This window comes from Pteronotus mesoamericanus, unplaced genomic scaffold, assembly GCF_021234165.1.
Source record: "Pteronotus mesoamericanus isolate MK-2021 breed Mesoamerican mustached bat unplaced genomic scaffold, CSHL_Meso_final scaffold_125, whole genome shotgun sequence".
NCBI classification, from domain to species: domain Eukaryota; kingdom Metazoa; phylum Chordata; class Mammalia; order Chiroptera; family Mormoopidae; genus Pteronotus; species Pteronotus mesoamericanus.
The window spans coordinates 749,188-776,954 of record NW_026555304.1 but is presented as its reverse complement, the minus strand read 5'-3'; the positions used below and the strand labels follow the sequence as shown (position 1 = coordinate 776,954).

At 37.8% G+C, this 27,767-nt stretch overlaps 1 protein-coding gene across 3 annotated transcripts in view; it reads left to right on the top strand.

The window, feature by feature from the left end:
• MICU2 (mitochondrial calcium uptake 2) overlaps positions 1–27,767 on the top strand; it is a 100,175-nt gene that overhangs the window by 61,552 nt on the left and 10,856 nt on the right. For all 3 annotated transcript variants that reach the window (XM_054587990.1, XM_054587989.1, XM_054587991.1), the window contains exons 3-8: positions 1,212–1,243; positions 1,351–1,426; positions 7,765–7,812; positions 8,625–8,707; positions 23,906–23,968; positions 24,853–24,950. In XM_054587990.1, coding sequence (XP_054443965.1) covers positions 1,212–1,243; positions 1,351–1,426; positions 7,765–7,812; positions 8,625–8,707; positions 23,906–23,968; positions 24,853–24,950 — 400 coding nt within the window. The remainder of the gene's footprint in view (positions 1–1,211; positions 1,244–1,350; positions 1,427–7,764; positions 7,813–8,624; positions 8,708–23,905; positions 23,969–24,852; positions 24,951–27,767) is intronic.

Sequence of the window (27,767 nt, the reverse complement as noted above, 5' to 3'; positions counted from 1 at the left end):
CAAGGTTTATGATCCTAATTAAGCATACAAACTACAGAAAAGGCACATGTGAAAGTATTCATTTTTATTTTTTAACTTGTCACCTGAATTTTCAGTGTACCAAAGGAACCTCACAGATGTTTTGAGAGCAATTGGAAGTTTGTGATGCACATGGCTTATGTAAGAAACAAAACAAGACCTTCTCTAGCTTTGTTCTAGCTGTGTAAAATGGCTGAGGCTACAAGAATAAATTCCAACAAAAGAAACAATGTGATAGCTTTAGAATTACAGCAGGCAAGAGGAAAGTGATATAAACAGTAGAGAAAATGGCTGAAATCTGAAAGAATTTAAATCTCTGTTATCCAATAGAAAATTATTAAAAGTGACATCACTTTAGAATGGACAGTCATGTTGGCTACCCTTTAAAATTTGACTACAGAGCTATAAGCTTAAGAGGACTTTTTAGGGTTCAAAAAGATAGCTCCCTAAAACATTGAAGCTGTATATTTTTAATAAGTAAAGCAAAAGGACGGATTTTAATAATTATGTACACAGAATCATGTTTTGCAAGAATTTATGATGCAAGCAATTAAGATAAATCAAAGATATTTACAAGATTTCATATGTCTGTAGATGAACCTGAAAGATACTATGTTAAGTGAAATAAGTAAGACAAAGACAAGTGTATGATTTAAGTTATATGTGGAATCTAAAAAAACAAAACAAAAGAGAAACAAATTCATAGATACAGGCAACAAACTGGTGGTTTCCAGAGAGGGAGGGGTTGAGGGAGAATGAAGGGGATTAAGAAATAAAAGGTATGTAAAATACAGCATTAGGAATGTGGTCAATAATATTATAAAACTTTGTATGGTGACAGATGGTAACTAGACTTATTGTGGTGATCACTTTGTAATGCATATAAATGTCAAATCACTATGATGCACAACTGAAATTAATAGGATATTGTATGCCAATTACACTTCATTTGTCTGAGATGGGGGTGAGTGAAATAGAAAACAGGTCTTATGAAGAACCTGCAGTGTCTTTGTGTTCAGATAGAATTCTTTGGCTTGTCACTTTAATTTAAAAATTTTAGCTACAATTGCCGAACTTTTATTTTTTAATAAATATTTCATTGTTTGTTTTTGTCTTATAAGTGACTTCTTTCTTAATGGAAGTCAAGTTCACCAAGGAATATAGTTACTAAGTCATGTTTTTCTTTGCTGTAGGTAAAACTTCCGTCAAGAAGCTGACAGAAAAGGTAAGCAATGAGTGTAGGGAGTGGTTCTTATTTTTAACTTAAATTTATGTTAGAAAATTAACTTTTATAAGTTAAGTTAAATGATTTTAATATGTATGTATTTGAAGGATATCCAGGATGTACTAGCAGCAATCCAAAGAACTCGTTGTGGATCAACCTTTTTTAGAGACCTTGGTGATAAAGGTAATTATAATTTATTAAGTTTCTTCTTATGTACTTTAATTAACCAAAGTATTATTAACAAATTATGGTATGAGGTTTGTAGCTGTGTGTTAGAGAATATACAGTAGAGAATCTACATAGAGAATGTTGTAACACCATGTTATTTAATAAATGTTTTCAAGTCATAATAAAATACTCATTAAGTAAGAAGTAACTTTGTCAAACTCTTAGAAATTACAGGTAAATTATTCAAGCATCAGTTTTCATTAAGGCCTGGATAGAGGAGTAAGGCAGACTATCTACAGTAACAAGAGAAGGTCTCAGAGAATCCACATAAAAGCATTATCAAAGCTTCCACAATCTTATAACTAGCTAATGGTAGTATGGTCTTTATATTCTTGAAATAAAAACATTTTACCCACCATGCATTATAAAAAAGGAAATTGTAAGTCATAGGTATGTATTTAAATCCAAGCAGAATTCTCAATGTAATACCATCCTCGAAAATGTGCTACATATAGCCCTAACTGGTGTGGCTCAGTTGGTTGAGCAGTGTCTCACAAAGCAAGAGGTCATAGGTTCAGTTCTTGGTCAGTGCACATGCCTAGCTTGTGGGTTCAGTCCCTGGTGGGGGTGTGTGTGAGAGGCAGTCAATCGATGTTTCTCTTTCACATCGATGTTTCTCTCCCTCTCTTTCTTCCCCCTCCCCCCATAAATAAATAAATAAATGAATGAATTTTTGTTTTAGATGTACTGAATATAAATTATGAGACATGTTTTAAGATATAAATATATTTTTATGACAGATGTGGTAATTTCTCTTCGGGGAACAGGCTTCTCAAAATTGCATTCAGTGGCAAGTCACATATTATAATGACTCTAGTTTTTAAATATTTCCAGAGAAGCACAGTAACAGAATTTAATCGTCTCTTCAGGTGGCCCCTAAGGATTTTTTAACAAATTTTTAAATACAAATTATTTGAAATACTTCTCTACTTGACATACAGTTTTGAAACATTGTCAGTTAACAGCATTTGTTTTACAATTAGATGTGACAAGTATGTCTTAAATTATTTCTTCTCTAAATATTCTGAAGTGTCAGTTTTTTTTAAAAAGCATATTCATAGGTCAGATGCCTAGAATGCTGATGTACAAAGATCTTGTCTATAATCTGTCTTGAAAGTGTAGGATTCTATTTTCACACTGTCTCAACTGTGTTTATTCAAGCTTTTTATTTACATCAGTATTTCAAAGAAAGACTGGAATTTTCTTTCTCAAACAGCTACCCTTGTAAAAAACATGGAGTTATGTCTAGAGAAAAGAAACATGAGGTCTTTTTTTGGCACCAAGCCCAGGTCAGTCTAGCACTTTGGCCATTTCTTCACATTGCCATATTCCTTTGAACACTAGGAGAAAAACTATTGACTTTTTTGTGATACTGCCAATGGGCGAAATACTTTGTTCCTTTGACTAATAATATTAGAGTACCTTCATATGAACACTAAGTGTTTTAAAGAAAAAAATATCTGACAACTTACTATAGGCTTTTTTATTAAAGAGAAGTATTCCTGCCCCACAATTAAAAAACAACAACAGAAAGTTGGTGATGCAAAAAAAAGTAAGTCATTAAAACCATTTAAAATATACCTGAAGTTAGTTTCAGCTAAAACACAGAAATGTCTGGATATAAAATCCTTACCTGCCTTTCTCTGAATGGCTGTGGCCCCACATCTCTGCTTTACATGATTGGGAGCCATTAGGGTGTGGTCTTCTTCCTCTGCCATTACTTTTTCAAGCCTGTATTCCTCCTTTCTGCATTACCATGTTAGCTTTACTTCCCATTGTTCTTCCAGCAATCTTTTTTTAATTTTTAATTTTTTTTTAAATTCTCACCCAAGGACACTTTTTTCCTTGCTTTTGGAGAGAGAGTGAGTTTCAAAAAAACATCGACGTGAGAGAGAAATACTGATTGGCCACCTCCTGTATGTGCCCAACCGGAGGCCAAACCTACCACACAGCCATGTGCCCTGACCAGAATCGAACCTGTGACACTTTGGTCCATGGGACACTGCAACTGAGCCACACAGGCCAGGGTTCTCTTTTTAATTTATATTAATCTTTATCTTATATGGCTTTCCCACTTACACATGCTTAATATACCTACTTCTGATCATCCAAACTTGGGAAATAATTTCACATTTTACTGAAGTCTTATAACTCTTACTATCAGTATCTTTCAGTGATATTTAGCATTTTCTATAAACATTTGCATTTCAGCCTCCTGGTATACACAGCACCATCTATTAAGATAGCCCTGCCCTTGCCATAGCCTTTGCTGGGTGGTTTAGTTGGTTAGAGCCTTGTTACAGACACCAAAAGTTTACGGGTTCAATCCCTGCATCTTGGTAGAAAATTTAGTAGATAGAGGAACATGGAATGATAAGAAAATATAGTCATCAAAATTTTCTAAGTTACAATAAACCTTACAGGAAAAATGACCAGGTTTCTTCAACAAATTAATTGAAAGAGAAGGGGAAAAAAGAGAAGGGGGAATCTATATATTAAAAGAGATTTAAAAGGTAAGTAACAAAAGAAAAATTAAAAACTTGTGTATCAAGAAAACTATCAAAAGAGTGAAAAGGCAACCTACTAGATGGGAGAAAATATTTGCAGATTATATATAGGGGGCTAATATTAAGGATAGGGAAAGGACTCCTACAACTCAACAATAAAAAACCAATTTAGAAGTGGGCAAGGTGGAATAGATATTTCTCCAAAGAAAGTGACAACATCTGTGAACCAAGCACAGTGCAAGAACCCTCTTTAAATTCTAATTTGAACACACTTAAAGTTTTTCAGGGCTTCCAATCAAGGTGGCAATGTAGGCAGACATGGCTTGCCTCTTCACCTATCACATCAAAATTACAGCTAAAATATAGAACAATCATCACTCAAGAACATCAGAAATTGAGTTGAATGGAAGTCAAAATAAAGTTGAGTGGAAGTCTGACAACTATGGAATTGAAGAAATCACATCCATTCAGACAGGTGGGAGGGGTGTGGACTCTGAACCAACTGGCCCCACACCCACATAATAAAAATTTGAGAGGGATATCTAAGGAGCAAGGAATTCCAGACCCGCACCAGGCCCCCCAGCCCAGGATTCCGGTGCCAGGAAGATAAGTCCCCACAACTTCTGACAGTGGGGATTGAATGGGTGGAAGAGGCTGCTGGATCTCAAAGGAGTTCCTCTTAAAATACCCACACACAGGCTCACCTACTTAGACTTGCTCCCTCTTAGCTCCAGCACCGGGGTGGCAGCTTGAAAGGTACCAGTGGTATACAGGGGGAGACTGAAGTGTCCTGCTCAAGGCACGCAGAGGCCATTGTCCCTCTGCTGAGTGCACCCCCGGCCCCAACAGAGCCAGTAGGCTGGTGCTATATCTGAGACTCCATCAACCTGGCTAACACTCTGTGATCCACCTTAGAGATCCAGAGAGGCTCTAAACCCACCCAATTTATGGGCCTGCCCAAGCTGCTTTTCCCTAAGAATGGCTGATCTTGACTCCCAAATCCTATCAGACAAGCAACAGCTGGCTTCAGTGAGCCCTTGGCAGCAGCCAGATTAGAGTCACAGCTTGGCTTCACCTGGGAACCTTCAAGCCCAGCACAAATAGCAGCCGTCTCAGATTGCTTTACAGCTCAGGCAGGGTGCCCCAGGCAAAATGCAGATGGGGGCTGACCTTGGCTTGCACCACCCAGGAAACCCCAGGGCCAGTGCACCCAGAGGAGAGACCACTTGGGAGCACCGCCACCCTGCCCTGCACAGCTGATCCTCCATGGAGGGCAAAGGTTAATGGTCATTGGTCACAGCCAGTCCTAGTAGCTCCTGGGTAAATCCCTCCCATTGACCTGCCAACATAAATCAAAGCTCCACTACAAGAGGAGGGTATACTCACCCCACACAAAGGGTGCGCCTCAATTATCCAGCTTGGGTGATAAGGGAGGCTGTTGTCACTGGACCCTACAGGACGCCTACTACATTAGGCCACACTACTAAGATACAGAGTCAAAGCAGATCTGCCTAATACATAGAAACAAATAGGAAGGCTGCCAAAATGAGGAGACCAGAAACATGGCCCAAATGAAAGAATAGATCAAAACTCCAGAAAAAAGAACTAAACAAAATGGAGATAAGCAATCTGTCAGATGCAGAGCTCAAAATGCTGGTTGTAAGGATGCTCAGGGAACTTAGTGAGAACCACAGCAGCATAAAAAGACCCAGTCAGAAATGAAGGATACACTAATTGAAATAAAGGACAATTTACAGGGAAACAACAGTAGAATGGATGAAGCCGAGAACCAAATCAATGATTTGGAACATAAGCAAAAAATAACAAAGCAGAACAAGAAGAAAAAATCTAAAGAAGAATCTAAAAAAATGAGGATAGTATTAACAGTCTCTGGGACAACTTTAAGAGGTCCACCATTCGCCTCATAGGGGTACCAGGAGAAGAGAAAGCAAGAAATTGGAAATCAATCTGAAAAAAAAATAGTAAAACAAAGCTTCCCTAATTCGGTAAAGGAAATAGACATGCCAGTCCAGGAAACGCAAAGTCCCAATTATGATGGATGCAGACAGGTCCACTGGAAGATACATCATTATTAGAAGGCCAAAGGTTAAAGATAAAGAGAGACTGACAAGCAGGAGCAAAGAAGTTAGTTTCCGGAAGGTTGCCAGATGAGAGGTGGGAGGGGGAGAATGAGTGAAGAGGTGAGGGGATTAAGTACAAATAGATAGTTACAGAATAGCCACGTGGATAGAAACTACAGTATAGGAAATAGAGTAGCCAAAGTACTTATATGAATGACCCGGGACATGTACGATGGTGGGTGGATTGCCTGAGGGAGTGGGGAGTGCTCGATAGAGCGTGGCAAAGGGAGAAAAATCAGGACAACTGTAATAGCATAGTAAAATATAATTTAAAACTTTTTTCTCTGAAACAGGGATGTTTGTAACACTGATTTTAATTTGATGATATTAAGGAATTATTGTTAATGTTTTAGGCATGGTAGATATATTTATGAGATGGGGTAGCCTTTTTAAAGATAAAGCCTGAATTTTCTACTATGAAATAATACAGTCTGTGGGCTTTGTTTCAAATTCATCCAGTAGGAGGTGAGGGAAGGTGGGTGAGAGGTATAGGTAAAACAAGGTCTGCCATTAATTGATAATTGAAATAATTAGATAATTGAATCTGATATATAATTATTCATCTTATTCTCTACTTTTGTATATAACTGAAGTTTTCCATGATAAAGTGTTTTAATTGTATAGCTTGCTGTTATACCAAGCTTATGAACCAGAGGGGAATTCTTTTTAGCTTATCAAGAAGCTATGATTTATAAGATATTTTTTCTGTATTTATAGTAATTCTTTTCATGGCAAGCACATAAAACGTGACACCATTTACTTGAGCAGGAAGGGAAGCTGGTTTTGTGGCCAAACAGCTAGCTTCAGTGATGTGCAGCTTAATCCAGGGCTCAGGCATCACCAGTGTCCGTCTTTCAGTTCTGCCAATTATAGACTGTCTCCATTCTCAGGCTCTAAACACTGATCTCTGGCAGTTCTCAGATTCTTTTCATGATCTCACATCATAAGTGAAACATTCTCCCATCATCAAAGCCCAGGGGAAAGATGAAATGAATGACCCAGTCTTTGTAGAAATCCCACTCTGCTTGACCTAGACCAGGTCACAGCTCATCCCTGAAATAAGCCCCTGCAGCCAGACAAACACAGCCTGCTCGTGAGCTTGGGTCATCCCTGTGCCATCCTAGCACCAGTTCTGTGGAGCCCTGTGGCTACCTACACCAGTAGGCCTCTGCCTCCAAAGGGGGACATCCCACCTGAACTGCATGTTGGAGAGTGGGGAAGAGGTGGTTGCCCAGAGAAAAATCTGTATGCCACAAGGATTTGTTTTACTTCAAATAATACAGTTTGACCCTTGTACATCCAAATCTCTGTTATTCTACTGAATTTATAATTCTGTTTTACTTGAGGTGTTATGAATAGTAAAATTTAAGCAGAAATTACAGATGCCATGCAAATAAAACATCTAGTGGATACCAGCATCCATTCACCTCCTTTTACTAGTAATAATCTGATAAAACCTAGTATCTTTTTTTAAGTAATAGTACTGTACTTAACTCTATTATAAAAGTTTTCTATAGTACCAAAGAGAGGTAACTTAAAGTGAAAATGTCTTTTTAATTAATTTTCCATATATTGTGGTACATGTATGAGTGCTCATGAAACACCTCAGCCTTACTGTCCAATGTTTTTATTTTGTCTCTTCCAGGATTAATTTCATATACTGAGTATCTCTTCTTGCTTACAATCCTCACTAGTAAGTATCCCACATTTTTTCTCAACTATCATGTGGTATTCTCTATTCTTAAATGATGTATTGGAAATTTAGTATTTATGTCTTTATCATTAAAAATATTATTGGTACCTTAGTTTGTATATTTAAAAACCTCTCATGGACATACCACAAGTCTTCACACTGTCAAGGTCATAAATATCATGGAGAGAGACAGAAACTTCCACAGCTTGGAAGAGTCTAGGAGACAACTAAATACAACATGGTGTTTGTATTTCATCCTAGAATAGGAAAAACAGCATTAGTAGAAAAACTTGAAACCAAAACAAAGTCTGTAGTTACATTAAAAATGGCATACCAGTATTAATTTCTTTGTTTTGATAAAGGTACTGTGGTTATTAAGATGTTGTCATTAGAGAAAGTTGGGTGAAGAGTATATGGGAACCCACCATACTATCTTTACAATATTTCTGTAAGTCTAAAATTATTTCAAAATAAGTTTTTTAAAAACTCTGCTCTGAGAAAGGGAAATAAAGAGAAAGGGAAATGAATATGAAAATAGCCATGGTCTTACAAGACTATAAGAAAGCTAAAAAAATTAACTTCTCAAATTACAGTTTCTTTGAAGGGCAGCACACTTCATAGCAGAACAGCACATCCATGGAAATATATCAGCCTTTGAAAGTCATTAACATAAGGAGAGATCACTTTTTTCTCTATTCAGGCACTTAGTCATGTAGCTTCTAGTGGCTGGTTTCAAATTCAAAAATCTATTAAGTCTATATGCAATTTGCATTTCACCAGCGTTTAAATACTCATTTTTCTCTCTACTGCAGAACCCCATACTGGGTTTCATGTTGCTTTTAAAATGCTAGATGCAGATGGTGATGAGATGGTTGAGAAAAAAGAATTTTTTAAGGTAGGTAGATTCTAGTTATTTTTGGTTTATCAGCACCTAGATATTTGTGTGATAATTTTATATTTTCATAGAATTCAAAATTATAGCCACTGTTTATAAATCAAATGTCAAGTCATTTATACATTAAAAATATTAAACGTTTTATGTTACAACCTTGAGGAAACAGTTAAGAAACAGAGCATAAGACTCCAAACAGAAATTAGCTGAAGCATCTACATTTTCTAGGATTTTGTTTTTAGGATTTCAGCAAATGATAATACAGTAGAAAGGGCCTCATAAGTCTGTTAAAAATTATTCTTAGACCCCCTTCCAAAGAAAGGGATAAAGAAAAACAAAAACTTAGATCTTCATAAAAAATAGGAGAAAATAGAAAAGCTACAGTAGGTATAAATTTGGCACGTATTTTCCAGGAATTTGCTAAGGCTGATATTTGAGAAGCTGAAAATATATTTAAATGAAATCTCCCAAGACATAACTCCAAGACACCCAACTAGTAAATTTCACTTCATTTCAGGAAAGTTGATGGTGATATTAAAAATACCTCTGCATATAAACTGTTGGTTATTTGCCAGTTAGAGGTTAGTTCTTTAATCTTCTAGAGCACTTCATGGAAAAAAGTATGTCAGTTCTAGTCACCGGTTTTTTTCTTCCAATCTCCAATGTACTGGGAAAGCAGGTGACAAATCTTGTTAAAATTATATATAAGATATAGAGTCTGTCCTTTACTGTTCAGTGAAGTGGCCAACAGCCATGTGTGGCTCTAGAGCCCTTGAAATACAGCTATGCCTGAGAAACTTGAATTTTATTTTAATGAATTTAAATTTAGAAACTGACATTGACTTTAGGTATTGGAAAATTTTTTAAATCTTTTATTTTTCAATTACAGTTAACAAACAATATTGTATTAGTTTCAGGTGTAAAACATAGTGATTACACATTTTTGTAACTTATGAAGTGATAACCTCAATAAATCTAGTACCCATTCAACAATATACTTAGTTATTACAATATTATTGACTATATTCCCTATGCTGTACTTTACATCCCCATGACTTTCTGTAACTACCAATTTCTACTTCTTAATCCCTCCACCTTTTTAACCCAACGCCCCTCCCATCCAGCAACCTTCAAAGTGTTCTGTCCTACTTGTTCATTTATTTTGTTTTTTAGATTACACATGTAAGTGAAATAACACTTGTCTTGCAAAGAAAGCATTTGTCTTTCTTTGACTTATTTCACCCAGCATAATACTCTCAAGGTTCATCCATTGTTGCTGCAGATGGCAAGATTTCATGTTTTTTATACCTGAGTCATATTTTATTGTGTATACACACCACTTCTTTTTATTCATCCATTTATGGGCACTTAGGTGCATCCATAACTTGTGTATTGTAAAAAATGCAGTGAACATATGGATATATATGTCTTTTTGATTCAGTGTTTTGGGTTTCTTCAGATAAATACCCAGAAGTGGAATTACTGGGTCCTTCTTTGTCTCTCGTTATATCCTTTATTTTAAAATCTATTAAAATCTATTTTGTCTGGTGTAAGTATTGCAACCCCACATTTCTTTTTTGTTTCCATCTTCACAAAATATTTTTTCCCATCCCCTTACTTTCAGTCTGTGTGTGTCTTTCAGTCTGAAGAGAGTCTCTTGTAAGGGTCTTGTTTTGTTATCCATTCATCCACCATATGTCTTTTGATAGGAGCATTTAATCTATTTGCAATTGAAGTAATTATTGATAGGTATGTATTGCTATTTTATTATTAATATTTTTATCTTTTTTTTCCTTCTTCTTAAAGAAGACCCTTTCACATTTTTTGTAACACTGGTTTGTTGGTGATGAACTCCAGTAGCTTCTTGTCTAGGAAACTTCTCTGTCCTTCAGTTCTAAATGATAGCTTTGCTGAGTCAGGGTAATCTTGGTTGTTGGTCCTTGCATTTCACCACTTTGAATATTTCATGCCAGTCACTTCTGGCCTACAAAGTTTCTGTTGAGAAATGAGCTTATAGTCTTATGGGAGCTGCCTTGCAGGTAACTAACTGCTTTTTTTTCTTGCTGCTCTTTAACCTTTGGCATTTTAATTATGATATGTCTTGGTGCTGGCTTCTTTGGGTTTACTTTGTTTGGGACACTTTGTGCTTCCTGGACTTGAATGCCTATTTTCTTCACCAGGTTAGGGAAGTAGTCCATCATTATTTTTCAGATACGTTTTCAATTCTTTGCTCTTTGCTTCCTGCACCCCTAAAATGTGAATGTTGGTATGTTTGAAATTGGACCAGAGGGTCCTTATATTAGACTCATTTTTTTAATTCTTTTTTCTTTTTGCTGTTCTGATTAGGTGCTTTCTGCTTCCTTATCTTCCAAATCTATGACTTAATCCTCTGCTTTATCCCCTCCACTGTTGATTCCCTGTAATGTATTCTTTATTTTAGTTATTCTTCATTTCTGACTAGTTCTTTTTTATATTTTCTATCTTCATTTTTGTGTTTTCTATTTCTCTGTTGAAGTTCTAAGTTCCTCTACTCTTCCTCTTAAGTTCATTGAATATCCTTATAAACCGTGTTTTGAAGTCTACATCTGGTAGATTGCTTTTCTCCATTTTGTTCTTTTTCTGGGGTTTTCTTCTGTTTCCATTTGGGGCATTTTTTTTTTTTTTTTTTTTTTTTTTTGGTCTCATCATTTTGGCTGTCTCCTTGTGTTTGTTTCTACACATTGGGTAGAGCTGCTATGTCTCTTGGTCTTGTAGGGTGGCCTTATACAGTCAGTGTTGCGTAGGGCCCAGTGGTACAGGCTTCTGAGTCACCAGAGCTGGGCTCACCTTCCTGTTGTAGTTGAGCCTTGTTTGCCACATTAGTAGGAGGGATTTACCCCTTAGCCCATCCTCTACAAAGACTGGCTACAACCGTTATGGAGGACCTGCTGTGCAGGGGCCTGGCCACACAGAGCAGATCTCACTTCAGCAAGGCTCTGGTGCCCACTGAGTCCTCCTTTAAATATGTAGTTCTTGAAAGTGGTGGGACTGGTGTTCCTGGTTGGTCCAAATCTGTCCACCTGGTGCACTAGTGCACTAGCTCTGGGGCTTTCCAAGAAGTGCAGGCCAAGGCTACCCACTACCTGTACCCTGCCCAGGGCCTCCCAGCATGAGCTACAGAGCATTCTGTAGATGGCTGCTACTTGTGCTGGGCTTGGAAGTGCCTGGGAAACGCCAAGCTGTGAACCATTGTTGGCTGCCACTAGTGCCAGGCCAGGGGCCACTTAGTAAGAGGTACAGGACATGCTGAGATCAGATGCGGCTTGTTTGAGAGATTTTAGGGAAGTCTTCAGCATGAGCCAGGATAAGCTGTTTGTATGGAAAAGCCATAGGAAATGGTTTGAGCCCACAATTTTGGTGGTACACTGTCTCAGGAAATTACCAGGGCAGTGGACAATGTTAGCAGGTTGATGGAGACACAAATATGGTGCCTGCTTGCTGGCTTTGTAGCAGAGGAGGGCTCAGAAAAGGACCAACAGTCTCTGCCAGAACTTTTGTCAGGGAGAAAGCTGTCCTTCCAGTCCTTACCCTGATGCCAGACACTTCAGTTCCTCCCTATATGTCCCAGGTTCTTTTCAAACTGCTGCCCCAGCATTGGAGCTCAGAGAGAATGAGTCCACACAAGTCCATTGGGCCCTTTTAGTGGACTACCTGGGACTCCAGAAGCCCTCCATCTAACTCAGCCATAATTTCTGCTAGTTTTCACAGCCAGAAGTTATGGGGACTTCCCAGCACTGGAACCCTGGGGTAGGCGCTAAGTGGGGAGCTGGGACACCTCACTCCTCAGGGGTACCTTCACAGCTGAGAGACCCTTCCCAATTTTTAACTGCCACACATGAGTTTGAGACCAGACCCTTCTGCTTTTCCACAGATCCTACCAGTCCCAAAGTTGTTTCTGTGTATCCTTTGTTATAGGACTTCTGTGCAGTTTAGATTCAGGCTGTTCTCAATGATAGTTCTATAATTTAGCTGTAATTTTGATGTGGTTATGGGAGTATGTGAATACTGTGTTTACCTACTCCACCATCTTGACTGGAAACCTAGGTATCAGGAAACTAAGTATGTTTGAAACAACTTGGGTATGTGAATTTACTTTTTCAATTGTAAATTTTATGAAATCTAAATACAGATCAAGTATTTACAATGAAATCTGAGTTGAGATGTCCTATAAGTGTAAAATACACACTGGATTTTGAAGAAAAAAGAAAAGAATGTGAAATACCTCAATTTTTACATGGAATACATGATGAAGTAATAATTTGGGGAGATGAATTAATTTCAGCTTTTTTGTACATTTTTGCTGCACTTTAAAAAAAATGAAACTAGAAACTACAAATGATGAATTATATCGGCAAGGACAGTAACAAGTTTTTTCAGTCTAGTGGGCAGTTGTTATGGAAATAATTGCACTTCACTGTTCCAGAAATTCATCCCCGGCCACAATATGATAGGTGAATCAAACAGGGGAGGCTGGAGGAAAGGAGGCTCCTTAGGCAACACCTGGGACCTGGCTTACAAGGAATTAAAGAAGTGAGGGAGAGAGGAAGTCAGCCTGACTAGGAATGTTGACAGTACTAAGAGACTAGTTCCTACTGAGGACATTGGTACGTCCAACTTATGTTACATTATTGAATCTTTACAGCAACCTACAGAATAAGTAGTGATGTCCCCAGTTTAATGATGATGCTGTGATTTGGTTCCAAATCCACCCATTTCTGGTGCCTGCTCTTGCCTTGATATCAGCCTACCCATTTGAAGGAGAATTCAAAGGAATGAGCTGAAAAAGATCTTAACTCTAAGCTTCAAAACATTGACTTGATAAACTGGTAGGACCTCCCTGTTGAGATGACAAGTTTATCAAGAAGCTGTCTAGAAAACAATAATGTGGCCAGGATCAGGAAGTATTCTGATCATTAAAGTGATTTAAGCCATGACGTTATGTGACCTCACAGGGAATAATGTCAGGGGAAGAGGGATAAGATCAGATGCTTGAAACAGTTTCATTTAAAAGGCCAGTCTGAGGCTGAGAGGCCCAAGGATGAAGTTGGGGAAAAGAAAGTAGAGGACAGCCCAGAGGATATGCATAATGGAATCTTGGGAAAAGAGAACAATGAGATGGTTTCATATTACCCTCTTAAAGAACAGTCATAGGATAGGGGCTGAGTAGAGGACCCCTTTAGCTTTGTAGATCATTGGGAGCCATTACAGAAGCTATTTTAAAGGAGTGGTAGAGATCAAGCCAAAAAGGCTAACAAGAAAGAAGCAGGAAGTGCAAAATTGATGGCAGTGGATAAGAATTATTCTTCTGAGATGTTTGGTAATTAAGGAAGGAAATTAATTATATTAGTTTCAGGAAGAAAACATGACTGCACAAGTAGGACCTGAGATTCCAGTGTCCTAAATTTCAAGGTACCAGTACATTCCACCTCAGTCCACCTCAGCTGCAAGAACAGGAGATATTTAAAATTGTTATTATTGCCCATGTAGAGGTTAATTATGAAAAGGCTGTGAAATTCTTTTTTGTTTAATTAGCTGCTAGAGTTTGTTCATTCCCTTAGACCTTCATAAATGCCTTGCTTTTATTCCTGGGTATCCCAAGGCATCAGCCTGCTATTCACACATCCCTGGAATGGGAAAGTTGGAGGTCATGTCATGAAGCAGACACAAGTAACATCCCTGGTAACAACACAGGGGGTGTACTCTCAAGACCAGAGTTGTGATTCGCTGTTGTAATATATGATGATAGCCAAGGGCCAAGAGACAGCCTGCAAAGAAAGGTCACACCAAATGTGAAACTGAAAAAGACAAGAGGTCTCCTGTCACCATGGACACAGACCTTCCTCCTTCCTTCCACAGCCTCTGCTCCTGAAACTGTCAGGTATACCTACTTTAAAAGTTTCTCAGATACTGTTTTTTAGCAGAATAGTTTAAAATGCTGTATTTATGGAATACATTCTGAAATCTACATTTTTTTCCTTAAATGTCTGGAAAATTCTTATCAGGAAAACAAGAAAAAGAATATGTTAGGATACATCAGTGATTTTTTTTTTTTAAGTTTAAGGTTCTAAAGGTCAGCCATCAAAAGATTCTCTGTGCTGCCCTTACCTGTGTGGCTCAGTTGGTTCAGTATCATCCTGCAAAACGAAAGGTCACCAGTTTTATTCCCAATCAGGGCACATGCCTAGTTTGCAAGTTCAGTCCCCCATCAGGGCACATATGAGAGGCAACTGATGGATGTGTCTCTCACATCAATGTTTCTCTCCCTCTCTTTCTCCCTCCCTTCCCCTCTCTCTAAAAATAAATAAATAAAATCTTTTTTAAAATCAAAGGTTCTCTGTGGTGATCTTATAAACAACACTAAAAGTGATACTCCATGGACCATGTCAATTTAAAATAACAGTATAGAGGAGAAAAAACTACATTTACATTAGTTATTTAAATAATTATTTCACATCCTTGGTCTTATATTAGGAAACCTGAGTATGTAGCATCTTGAATTTGAAATTTTATTGGAAGAACCGAACAGTTCTTTTCAGATCAGAAAAGCTTTTTTAAAGAGCAGGGAGAGGGGCAGGGCCTTATCTGATCGTTTCCCCAGTAAATTTTATTCATTGCTCTTCCTACCATAAGTGGTAGAAAAGTAATAAGAATTACTTTAATACTGAAAACGTAGATACAACAAAGTGATTTGAACAGCAAACACAGAAGTAATGATAAAATATATTAAAACACAGTCTTACAAAACTGTCCTAAAATCTAAATTGCTTCAGTTTGTTACTTTGGTCTTTTGTGGTACATTTGGGTTTTATTCATATCCAGATCTAGAAACTGTGTTGGTAAGTGTATTGCTTATTTCTTTACCCCAAGAATAGGTGAATTAGCAACTATCTATATATGCTGTTCCTTGTTAGATAATAATAAACAACACCAGCAGTGATCAGAACCTGTAATAGTTAATTGATTTAATATTTACCTCTATATGTGGCACACTTGCTTCTTTGGCATAAGTGCCAGGGTTTTAGTATAATTTCTTTAAACAATAGACTGATGGCAGGTCTGTCAAATTTCTCCTTGGTCTTTTGTTTCACATTGTTCCATCCTGGTGGGAAGGACTGTGCTCTTCATACAGCAGTGTTAAATTCTGCCATGCGGAATATACCTCCTGGAGCTATTATTAAATAAATACAAAAGCCTTCAGTAGAATTTTTTCTTTTTGATTTTGGAATACTGTTTTTGTGTCAGAATTGAAACTTCATCATCTGCAAACAAAAATAAGTTAAATCAACCCTACATACTTTTCTCCATTTTCAGCCTGAAATCGAAAATATGGATCAATGTAAACTTAGGCACTACCTCTTTAAACATTCAGAATTTGTATTTGATGAATGTGTCCTCCTCCTTCTTTTACCACTTGTCTCTAACCAGTGTACCTTCTTGCTCTTTGTCTAATAGAGCACCCCTGCTTCTACCAGAAACTTAGCTTTCCTCTCTACCTAAAATATCCTTTCCCCATGCCTTTAGTAGCTTTCAGTCATTCAGACCTCAGCCCAAATGTCATGTCTGCAAAGAGAACTATCCAGGATAAGCCTATCTTTTTTTTTTTTTTTAACATTTGTTTTTAGAGAGAGGGAAAGGGAGTGAGAAAGGGAGAGAAACATCAATGTGCAAGAAGAACATTGATCGGTTGCTTCTCTCATGCCTCCAACTGGGTACCTGGCCCACGACCCAGGCATGTGCCTTGACCAGGAATCAGACCAGTGACCTTCCTATTTGTGGGACTGTTCTTAACCCACTAAGCTACACTAGCCAGGGCCAGAATAAATCTACCTTAACAGCAACCTCTCCCCTGAATCCTGTTACACTTGCTTTTATTTTATTGTAATCATAGTGTTACGGAAAGCCAGACTCAAGACACGATTCAGGGAACGGAGTAAGCCTTTATTCACACGCGCGGGCTCAGAGGAGGCAGTCTCCAAATTCTGAGCCCCGAATCGGGGTTAGATAGGGGTTTATAAGCCCTAGCATTCCGGCGGGAAACGGATGGGCTTCCCAGGTGGGGGAAGGGATTAGCATTCAGGTGGGAGATTGATGAGATTGATGTGCTACCCAGGCAGGGGAAGGGATGTGAAAACGGGCTACAGGAACAGATAAGCAATGATTAACAGTTAACCTGGGAGGGGTCTCTGGCTAGGCTGCTCCTCCCAAGTCATCTTGCCCTTATCAATAGCACTCAACACTATCTAAAACTTCTTATTTGTTCATTTGTTTGTTCTGTAGCCCATTAGAATATATAAATCTAGTGAGAGCAAGGGCATGATCTGTCCTTGACCACTATATTCCCAACATTTAAAACAGAACTTTGGTCACATAATGGGTACCTAGTGCATTGCTGTCATGAATCCATGTTATCTACAGCTATTTTAGAAAGTGTCTTAGTAGATCAGAGAGACCTTCTGGCATAATGCATACCTGGGTACAAAGTATTTATGATCTTTCAGATGGATCTGTTACTGCAGAACTAACTATACAGTATTGTAATCTTCATAATATACTAGAACCTGCTATAACCATCTCCCTGAGTCCAAACAGAAATGTTTTAGGGAAGACTCTGACATGACAAGCTTAATCTGGCACTAAACCCATTGGATAGACTTCAGGACAGGCCCTTATTCTCTAAATTCCACACCGTGTTAGAATAAGCCAGTATTATAATAAGCCTCCTGAAAAATTCTTATTTCAGTGAACTAATCCTATTTGCTATCTTTGTTTTGTTTGTTTGTAACTATTTGACAATGACTATGTAAAGATTATAACAACTATATTGTGGCAGGGGAGCACCGTGCGGGGCTGGTCATGGATCTGAGGGTTACTGTCCAGAGCCAGCTGAGGAGGGAGTGGGGCTCTGAATCCCACAGAGCCCATCCTGGGGTTGTCACAGATGGGGGAATAAACACGAGTTGTCACAAACAGTTCTCTGTTTGCCAGGAGAAGGGACATGGCTCTTCCCTCTAGTGGGGAAGGCCCCAGGCCCCCCTGTCCAAAGGCTTTTATTGAGAACCATGTGCACAGGGGTATGGATGCAAAGCTCATCAATCAATGTCAAAGGCTATGTTTACAGAAAACAAATAGATATCATAGATAACAATTGAAGGAACCCAAGAGATCTGCCTCATGTCAGGGTCTATGAATAATGTAAATCTCCTTCCCAGTATGAGCTGATTATCAAAGCTTTTGAGGAGAGAAAAAAGCATGCTTAGAGGAACTTACTTCTAGGCCTGATTGTCCCCTGGAACCACCCGATCCAGTTTAGGGCTATACCTGCCATTAGTGTTGTTTTAAGCCTGAGCCAGGTGGGTGGGGCAGATCCACCAAGAGACAAGGAGATCTTTCAGGCAGAATGAGGGCTCCGGTCATGTCCAAGCTGAGCCAAGAGGTGCAGGCCATTTTGCCCTTTCTCTGTGTCCCCCAAGTCCTTGTCTGCTGCCCATATCAGCCATGTCTGGCTTAGGTTGTCCCTCCTCTTGAGGAATCTTACCCGTCTTTGACTAACCGACCATCACAGGGCCAAGCAGGGTGATGTGAGGGAGGGGAGACAGGTTTCATCTCCTTAGTGGCCTGTTTTCCCAAGGCCTCCTTAATTATTTCCAGGCTTGGTGCCCTCTCACCTGTTGGCAAGGCTACAGTCCCTGAAACCAGGCAGGATGGTTCCCAACCCTATATTAAATAAGTCTTAAAATAAAAAAAAAATAAGTTTTGAATATTCTATAAAAATTTAGAATCATTTTATGAATAACATCTATTTTATTTTTTTAATTGTTCTATACATGATTGAACCTTTGTGAATTGTTGGTGGGATTGTAAATTGGTGCAGCTATTTTGGAAAACTTCCAGGTATGTAGGTACTTCCAAAAATTAAAAATACAACCATCAAACGATCCAACAATTTTTGTGTATTTATCTAAAGAAATCCAAAACTCTAATTTAAAAAGACATATGCATCATCCCTATGTTCGCTGCAACATTATTTACAATAGCCAAGATATAGAAACAACCTAAGTGTCCATTAATAGACAATTGTTTAAAAAAGATATCGGCCCTAGCTCAGTGGGTGAGCACCATCCCAGAACCTGAAAGGTTGCTGGTTCGATTCCTAGTCAGGGCATATGCCTGAGTTACAGGCCAGGTCCCTGATTTGGAGCGTATGAGAGGCAACCCAGTCAATTGTTTCTCACATGTCAATGTTTCTCTCCCTCTCTTTCTCCCTCCCTTTGCCTCTCTCTAAATATTAATTAATTAAATGATTTTTTTTAAAGGTATGGTACATGTATATACAGTGGCTTATTTAAAAATATTCAGCCATAAAAAAGAATGAAACTTTGCTATTTGGAACAACATGGATGGACCTGAAGGTTATTATGCTAAATGAAATAAGTCTGACAGATAAAGATAAATACCATGTGATTTCACTTAAAAGTAGAATCTAAAACATAAAACAAATGACCAAACAAAGCAGAGCCAACTCATCGATATGGAGAACAAACTGGTGGTTGTCAGAAGGATGGGAGTGGGGAGATGGGCAAAATATATAAAGGGAATTAAGGAATACAAAATTCCTGTTACAAAATAAGTAAATTATGAGGAAGTAAGAACAGCATAGAGAATGTAGTCAGTAATGCTGTAATAACTTTCTATGGTGACAGAAGGTAACTAGACTTATCATGGCGATCACTTTGTAATGTGTATATACTGAGTCACAGTGTCAATATACCTGAAACTAATACATACAATACTGTAAGTCAATTATACTTTAGTTTTTTTTTAAAGTATCCATATTACCAATATAAGAAATGAAAAGGAGATAGCACCATTAGGGAGAAATGTTTGATATTGAACTTGACATTATACTATTTGTCAACTCAAAAAAATAAAGGATAAAACAAATATAAAGATTTTCAACTTTCTTCCCTTAAGAAGGTGTATATTGAAGAGTTTGAGGAATTCAGAGAAATAAACACTTACCTAAAATAAACACAGCAGAAGAAGTTAAACTTGAGGCAATTATTTTGGAATTTAGCTGCAGCAATTTTTTTTCACTTTTTTAAAATCATCTTTATTCTATTACAGTTGTCTCAGTTTTTCCCCCTTTGTCCCCCTCCACCCATCCCACCCCGCCCCCTGTTCCCACAGTCAGTTCCCACTCAGTTGTTCATGTCTTTGGGTCATTAGTACATGTTCTTTGTTTAGTTCCTTCTCCTTCTTTCCACCATTTTTCTCCTTCCTCATCCCCTCTGGTCACTTTCAGTCTGCTCGATATGTCCATGCCTGTGGTTTATTTTGCTCGCTACTCTATTTTGTTGAACAGATTCCACTTCTAGGTGAGATGATACAGTATTTGTCTTTCACGGACTGGCTTATTTCACTTAGAATAATATTCTCCAGTTCCATCCATGATGTTGCAAAAGATAGATGTTCCTTCTTTGTTTTTTTTTAAATGCAGATTGATTTTATTTATTTATTTTTTTAAATGTCAAAATTTAAATAAAAATTAAATGTCAAAATGTCAAAATCCATTAGAAAATATTAAAAAATTTAAATCCATTATAAAGTCTCAGCAGTTAAATAATCAAGTATAGAAATAATCAAGTACATCAATGAAATAAAATGAGCATTCTAGAAAAAAATATATATCTGTCTAACATTGTAATGTATGATTAAATTGATGTTTCAAATCAGTGGGGAAAATGTGGCTTATTCCACAAATAAGGTGCGTGGACCACTATACTTGAAATAAAACAAATATAGAGAGCCCTATTTCACACATTATACAAAATATATTCAACTGACTTAAAAATCAGTGTGTAAAATCTAAGGAGTTTTAGGAGAAAATGCAAAATAATATTTTCCTTACCCTGAAGCAACATATTCAAACCCAGAAGCTATAAAGTAAGATATTGGCAATATGACCATATTAAACATTTAAGACTATATAGTAATATACATATAAAAAAAGTTAAAGGACATGTAATAAAATAGGAAAGTATTTACAACACATGTAAAAAAGGGTTAATAGTTTTTGGGGGGGGTTAGGGGGGAAAATCTACAAATATTTAATCAAAAAATGGATAAAGTATATGAAAAAGTCATTTAAAGCTTTTTAAAAATAATAGAAATTGGCAAGAAATATACAAAAACAGGTTTAGTTTCAACAAATAATAAAGTAAAATAACATATCATTGTCACAGACTAATAAGTATTAAACATACTGGTAATATCAAATATTGGTGATTCTGAAAGGAACTAAGTATTCATAGACTCTTTCTTCATCTTCTTAAAGCAGCACCTTTAGCATATTTTGCAGTGCTGGTTTGGTGGAGGTGTATTCTTTTAGCCTTCTCTTGTCTGGGAAACTCTATTTCGCCTACTGTTTTAATTGAGAGCCTTGCTGGATAGAGCAGTCTTGTTGCAGGCCTTTGCCATTCCCTTCTAGCTTGCAGTGTTTCTGTGGAGAAGTCAGGGGATAATGCATCTGCGCTACCTTGTATGTTACTACCTCTTTCTCCCTTTCTTGCTTTAGGATTCTCTGTTTGTCTTTGATATTTGCCATTTTAATGATGATGTGTCTTGGAGCGGGCCTCATTGGGTTCCTCTTCAATGGGGCCCTCTGTGCTTCCTGGACTTGTGTCACTTTTTCTCTCCTCAGACAGGGAAGTTTCCATCATTACTTTTTCAAACAGGTTCTCTATCCCTTCCTCTTCTCCTTCTGGTATCCCTATTATATGGATAGTATTACATTTCAGGTTATCCTGCATTTCCCTGAACACCTCATCATTCTTTTTTAGTCTTTTTTTTTTTCAATTTCTCGCTCTTTCTGGGAGCTTTTTCGTACCTTGTCCTCCAGCTCACTGATTCGAACCTCAGCTTCATCTAGCCTGCTTTTGATTCCTTCCACTGCATTCTTCAAGTCAGAAATTATATTCTTCATTTCCTCTTGTCTCTTACTGATGGTTTTTATGTCCTTTTCCATGCTGATATAGTTTGCAGTAAGTTCCTCGTAGTTTTCCTGTAGTTTTTGGTAATTCTCTGAGCTCACTGAGCTCATTGAGCTTCCTTATAACCATTGTTTTTAACTCAATATCTGTTAGTTTACTTGCCTTTATTTCATTTAGTTCTCTTTATGGGGATTCCTCCTTTTTCTTCAGCTGAGGGGTGTTTCTTTGTCTTTCCACTTTTTGTGAGGCTTTCCTTTTTTGCTTCTGCTTCTTAAATTGATCTGTCTTGATTTCCTGCTTAGTGGTGTGAACTTCTGTGGTAGGAGACTGCTGTTTTTTCTTTCTGGGTCTGCCTCTAATATCAGCCATTCACCCTGTCTGACCTTAGGCAGCCTCTTCGAGACTTCCAGGAATCTACTGTCTATGACTGTCTCCTTCAGTTGTTAATCTAGTCACTCTGCACTCCACAGGCCAGTTTAGACACCACAGGGCGCGAGTAGAGTGCCCCCCAGGGGCGGGGTTATTGCATCCTCTCACGCTGCTGCTCAGGGGCATGGTCTCCCTGAGCCAGATGGCTGCTGCCTTATGGGGGACAAGTCAGCATCAGGATCCCACCAGCTACTCTCTCCATTCTCTCCCCAAAGCCTCCTTCCCCTGTCTCTCCTCCAACATCTCTAGCCCACTCTGCCCCCGCCTTTGCCGAAGTAAGTGGATACAAATTAAAATTTATGTGTTGGCCCTATAAACGGCTCTGCATCTCCAGCCTCCTGCGTCTGGCAGAGAGCAACCCTGCCACTTTTGGCAGCTGGCTGTTATCTGTGTACTTTTTGGGCTCTGGTGCTGTAGGCTGGAGATCGCTGCTTATGGTTTAGACTCCACTGTTCTCAGGGGATCCAGCTGGCCATTTCAGTATCCCACTGGTGCTGCTGGTGCTGCTGCCCATGCATGACCAGCCCATCTTCTTGAGTCTCTACCGCACTGGTTGTGCCAAAACTGATTTTTCTGCCTGTCCGAGGTTATAAGGCTCCTCTCTCGCTATTGTTCAGTTGTTTTTTCCAGGTGATTTCTCCACAATTAGTTGTAATTCCAGGTTTGGTCCTGGGAGGAGGTAAGTGTGACATCCACTCACTCCTCCGCCATTTTGATTCTTTTTCTTTTTTTAAAGATTTTATTTATATTTAGAGAGCAGAAGAGAGGGAAAGAAACATCAATGTGTGGTTGCATCTGACAACACCCCCTTCTGGGGACCTGGCCTGCAACCCAGGCATGTGCCCTACACTGAGAATCGAACCAGCAACCCTTTGGTTCGCAGGCTGGTGCTCAGTCCACTGAGCTGCACCAGCCAGGGCAGCTGCAATTTTTAAACTGTTAACAAGGAAATAGCGCAGAAAAAAATGTGTGAAGGTTTATTTCCTAATTGATTAAAATTTATAGCTTGAGATTTTTGTCTACATTTAATTTTTTAAAAACTTATTTAAATTTGCTTTCCACCTGAGGATTGGTACAAATGACTCCAAAAGGTTGGTTTTTTTTAATGTACTCAGTCTCAGTGTCCTATTACCAATTTATAATTGGTAGAAATATAGGTCTTTAAATTATTTTAATGCTTTATGAATGCATAAAGGGAAAAGGAACATTTATATGATATAAGTAGATTTTTAATAGTTATTAACTTGAAAATGTAACCATAAATTCTCAGTGATACAGAAAATTATGAATAAAATTTCTCTTGAAGAATGAAAGTAATCATGAAGTTTCTATAGAATGATGCCTTTAGAATATGTATACACTGAGGTGGGCAAAAGTGGGTTTACAGTTGTGAGTATGCAAAACACAGTTTATTCTTGTATTATTATTTATTAATTATTGTATTATTTATCTGTATTACAACTGTAAGCCTGCTTTTGCTCTGTATTACGTAAGCTGGCTTTCTTTATGAGAAAGAAATGATCTACATTGTAATAATAACAATGTTAATACTTACATATCTATTTCTCCTCTGATTCTTACATGATCTGCGGAAAACATAACATTAAGAGTTATAGTATAAGAATTTCAGTTAATATTTTTAAAATATCTAGTATATATTTTATAACAAAAACATAGCATTTTTTTTAGGTTGTTTTGAAAAATCCACTTGACATACATCTAAATCATGTTTGCCATCTTTTAGCTGCAGAAAATCATAAGTAAACAGGATGACTTGAAGACAGTAACTAATGAAACAGAATGCCAGGTATGTGCAGACAAAGTAAACATTTCCAAACAGATACTATATTAGCTTCTCTATTGTGTTTGTTCAAATAAATATTCCCAAATACTTGCAGAAATTATGAGTACCTTATTTTTTCTGAATATTTTAAGTAAATGCATTCCATTTGCATGGTGTAGACTTCAAAATGTTAACAAGAGTATGTATATAGGGTAGAATTTTCCTCCCAGTTAGCACTTCTCCACGAGCAATGTGTGCTTGTCAGCTTCCTGTGTGTAATCTCCCAGAGCTATTCTATGCATAGATGAATATATATAAAAATAACTAAATATATCTATATTTTTTGCCATTTTTATACAAGCAGTAGCATACATACTATATACATTGTTCCACACTCTCCTGTTTTTCCTTAATATATCTGAATATCTTATTCTTTTTTTAATGACTCCATACTATTTTGTTGTATGGATGTAGCAATTTATGTAACCATTCCCCTTTTGAAAGATGTTTAAATATATCCAGTGTTTGATATTACAAATAATGCAACAGTTAATAATTATGTGATTATATCATTTTATATATATATATGAATATATCTGAGGGGTAACATCTCAGAAATTCAATTGCTGGACCAAAGGTATGAACATTTCTAAAAATTTGTTTACTGCTCAAGTCCACCTTATGTATTTTGAGTACTGTAGCCCTCCTTTTTTTCTCCTACTTAAGTAAGCAAAGGTGATTATAGAATATTGTTATGCAAAGTAGCAGAGGGACAGAATGGCTGCCTCTTTTCCACCTTTGTTGTTGTTACTAGAGTCTTTTGTGGTATTGTCCTGGGAGTTCAGGCTACAGGGTCTATTTTAGTTCTTGGTTATAAATACTTGAAATTACTGTAACATTTTTTATAGGAGCCAAAAGTGAAAGAACCTGAAATTAACACAACCCTTCAGATATGTTTCTTTGGAAAAAGAGGAGAAAGAAAACTTCATTATAGAGAATTTCGAAGGTAATTGCAAATATTTATGTTCACATAGGGATATTTTACAGGTAAGAACTGAAGAAAATCTGAGTTTGGTTGCCCCTTAAACAATGCAAGTTTGAACTGCATGGACTCACATTGTTCAAGGGTCAACTGTACCTTTTTTTCAGTCTTTAAAAAATTTACATGGTGACACTTGTCCTGTCCTGCCTAGTTTACAGAATTGAGTAAATATAAACTATAAAACTATAAATTCTAATAGTCAACTTTATAATAATCTAATAACAGAAAAGAGACAATCTCTAATTCATGCAAATGTTTTCCTTTGTAATCTTCTATTTTTTTCCCCTTTCATTCACATTACTATTCTTTCCTCCACACAAAAAATCTGAGGTGGACTTGGGCTCAGCTATTCAAATTCTAGAGGTTATTGACTGTCCTTCTGGTGGAAGAAGTAGCCCATTTAAGTTTAGGGGAGGGTAGAACAAGACAGTCACACTGGGCACCTTCCTTCCTTGGCCCTTAGACTCACTGCTGCAAACATTTTCAAGCTCTCGCTCTAGGCCAGACCTGGCTTGGTGGAGGCTACAGAGAATACAGATGACTGACATGGGTCCTGGAAGTCTTCAGTATCAACTGTATTGCTGGGCACAAGGGCACAGCCTGCCCATGTCAGCCCCTGGGCTCCTTCTTTCTACCCATGGTGAGGTAGAAGGCCCACTCACCTCTGCTACATTCCAGACCAGAATTGGACTTGATTGGGTTTCCAGCTCCAGGAATGTAATTACCTGTAGCTAGCTGGTCCACCCATAAGCAGGGGCTTGGGAGTTCAGCCCAGCACACAGCCATGCTTCCCAGCTTGCTGACCTAGTATCAAGGCTTGACAGGGGTTGCAGGCAGGAAGATGCTGACCTGTTCACCCTGCCATCCCATTCCACCCCCTAGCCAGTGAACCTTCACACTTGTCCTGTCACTAGACCCAAAAGCCTCGGTTGCCACCCCATCCCCAGCATCAGATTGGCTAAGACAGGGTCCAGATCCTGGTGCCCCTACTTTGTCTCTGACCTAAGACAGGGTACTTAACCTTTTAGGGGCTCAGTTTTTTCATATGTAATATGGGTGTATCATCCTAATAGTTTAATAACAATGTGTCCAAGGACAGTGCTGGCTTGTATAAATAAACCCTCACTCCTGGAGATTCCAGGCCACTAAAGTCTACAGCCTAAGCAAAAAAAAGGAGCCCAGTTCACTGATCCTATGATACCAGCTCCACCAATTGTTAATGCAAGTTTTTATTTTACTGTACATATAATTGAAGCTGTTAAAATTTGTACATTTACTTTTTTTTTTTTTTTCAAGAAAAATATGAGGTGGGCCTGAGAGTTGGATAAGACAGTGTATGTGAAACACACAGGACAGAACATGTGGTCAGCACTCAGAATGCATGCTCATCTCATGTCAATTCAGTGACTTTCAGAGGCCTCTCACAGCTTCTTGCCCAGCAGGCAGATGCTTCCTGAGGGCTCCTTTCGCTTTGCATTTCCTCATCTGTTTCTCTCGGGTAGCTTCTTCAGCTTGGAGTGTCCACAGTCTCTTTCCCAAAGAAAACAAATCAAAACTAAAACACAGGTATAACTTTCTCAGAGTCTTTTACCCCAGCGATTGACTACTTAAAGGTTCAGAGAGATGGGTTTTGTTTGTTTGTTTGTTTGTTTGTTTTAAGTCAGAACAGAGAATTGGACATAACTTTTATTTTTTTTTATCACCAGGCCAATTTTTTAAAATTTTGTTAACCAATTTTTAACTTAAAAATTTGGTAGTTTTTCACAGTCATTCAAGACAAAATATTGAGGCCCTGGCCAGTTATCTCAGTTGGTTAGAGCATCATTCCAATCCACCAAGGTTGTGAGTTCAATCCCTGGTTAAGAATCAACGAATAACATGAATGGGTGTAACAACATATCAGTATTTCTCTTCCTTCCTCTCTAAAATCAATAAAATATTAAAAAAAGCTATTGAGAATGTACATGAATTTTATGCAGGCTTCCTAGTCTTTATAAAGCCTTCTGGAAATAATGCCAGTAATGTGATTAAACTTGTCAAAAAATCCAAAGTTACAGAGCAATAATAATATACAAAGCAAAAAGATACTGATGTCAAGTTTAACAAACAGTATTCCAGATATCTTTGTTCACAGAAAAGAATGTAGAAATTTCTTGGGCAAAACATTTCTTAGTAAATGTAGACTTTTTGCTTAGGGAAAAAAAACAATTACTTTAAAAGTCTGGTCCTTATCAGGTGGCTTGGGTGACTGGAATAAATCGTCCCGTACACTAAAAGGTCGTGAGTTTGATCCCCAGTCAGGGCTCAGCCAATCGACATTTTTCTCACACATTGATGTCTCTCTCTCTCTTGCCCCCCCCTCCCCCACTCTCTGCCCCCCTCCCCCGCCCCCCATCTTTCCCCTTCCTCTCTGGGATCCATAAACATCACATGAGGATTTAAAAAAAGTTTTTTTAAGTCTGTTTTGCACTCCAATAAAACAATAATTTTGTTTAAATCTCCAAGTCAAATTTTACTTTACAAAATTTTGATGATTTTATCTAATCTTTGGCCCTTGCAGAAATTACCCCCCATCATAAGACATGAGAAGAAACACTATCTCACCATCTACTTTTCCACCCTAAATTTTGATTTAGACTGACTGATAATAGATAGAATATCTAGTACTAAATGGGTTTATTCTGTGTTGGTAATACACAATGAATTTAATCTAAGAAAAAAATTCTCGGAAATATTTTGTCTGCCGTTATTCTTCAGAATAGTTTAATTGATGTAATGATA